Here is a 1,391-nt window from a genome sequence, read left to right as displayed (position 1 = left end):
CAGTTATCCTACAACTTGACTATCCACAGTTCCTGAAATCAATCGCGGGAGACATATTTTAACGTGAGAATAATTGTTCAACACTTCTTCTAATCAGTTCTTGACAGTAATGGTTATAGTCAAGTCATCTCCAACAATTAGTTGCTTTTGTAGTAAGCGCTTGAATCCTAAAAAAGTGGTATCAGGACAGGTCACGGGTTCGATTCCTAGCTCGAAACGTGGTGCTGTCTTGATGTACATGAAAACATACATATATATATGTTACATAATCAACATATGAATCCATTAATGGATATGCTTACCACACTTGTATAGTAGAAGTTCCAATCATTACATGCATACATCACACACATTTGAAGTGCTCTTACTGTAACATTTCCTTGTTCTGCTTCCGTGAGTTTCTTACCACTTTTTTTCTTAGTAGACCACATATTTTGCCTCTTCCTCCTATAAAAGGCCATCCATTTTTAATCTGTCCACTCCACAATCTATTTTCTCACCATAACAAACCAAACCAAACACAATTTTTATAATTGCTCTACCATATTTAGCCATGATGTTCCCATCTGAGTTTCTAGGAACCCAAACCTTGGCTCAAGAATGCATATCCCATGTTGACAATAATTGCAGTGTGATACAGAGTAACATGTCACCACTCCAGGACTTCGACAACTTCTTGGCCAAATATATGACCTTACAAAACGCCATCCCTGGCCCCGATTTCAATTCCCAGTCGTCGTGTGTCAGTAACAACTCGACCTCAGACGAAGGCGATGAGCTGCACCTAAGCATCATCAATGAGAGAAAGCAGAGGAGAATGATTTCCAACAGAGAATCGGCTCGTAGGTCGAGGATGAGGAAGCAGAAGCACCTGGATGAATTATTGTCGCAGGTATACCGTCTGAGAACAGAGAAGAATGACCTCATTGACAAGCTAAATAATGTATCCGAAAGCCATGATAAAGTCTTGCTAGAAAATGCAAGGCTTAAGGAAGAAGCCTCGAATCTTCGTCGAATGGTAACTGATATTCAGCTTGCTAGTACTTACAATGGTTTGAGAGATTTGGAGGAACTTCCCTGCACTACACCTCATCTTATTGCTAATACATCACCTAACTGTAAAACGGTGTAATATTTGTTGATTATTTACACCTTTTCTTTCACATGTTTGAATCCTACCGATCATTTCGTTTAAAACGATGATAAAAGTATCCTGATCAGCCCTGTAAGTTTTTTACAAATTGATTATTTGTAATACCAGTATCATGTACCTCTTTATCGCCGCATAAAATGAATGAATCATGGAGCTATTATGTGAATATGATATCTCCACTAGCTGAACTCAGAGGCACACTTATGAAATTCATCATCTAAATATCAAAGTCATCACT

The 1,391-nt window shown here is 38.5% G+C and overlaps 1 protein-coding gene across 1 annotated transcript; it reads left to right on the top strand.

The window, feature by feature from the left end:
* Positions 1-553: 553 nt before the first annotated feature.
* LOC108201935 (basic leucine zipper 43) lies at positions 554-1,132 on the top strand. The gene has a single exon (XM_017370280.2). It carries the CDS (start codon positions 554-556, stop codon positions 1,130-1,132), a length of 579 nt encoding a protein of 192 aa, XP_017225769.1.
* Positions 1,133-1,391: the final 259 nt, after the last annotated feature.

The sequence above is a fragment of the Daucus carota genome, chromosome 9 (genome assembly GCF_001625215.2).
Source record: "Daucus carota subsp. sativus chromosome 9, DH1 v3.0, whole genome shotgun sequence".
NCBI lineage: Eukaryota > Viridiplantae > Streptophyta > Magnoliopsida > Apiales > Apiaceae > Daucus > Daucus carota.
Note: the sequence above shows the minus strand (reverse complement) of the source record. Positions and strands in the feature narration are given on the sequence as shown.

Coding starts and splice junctions, on each gene's coding strand:
- LOC108201935 (XM_017370280.2), top strand. CDS start 554: ATGATGTTCCCATCTGAGTTTCTAGGAACCCAAACCTTGGCTCAAGAA.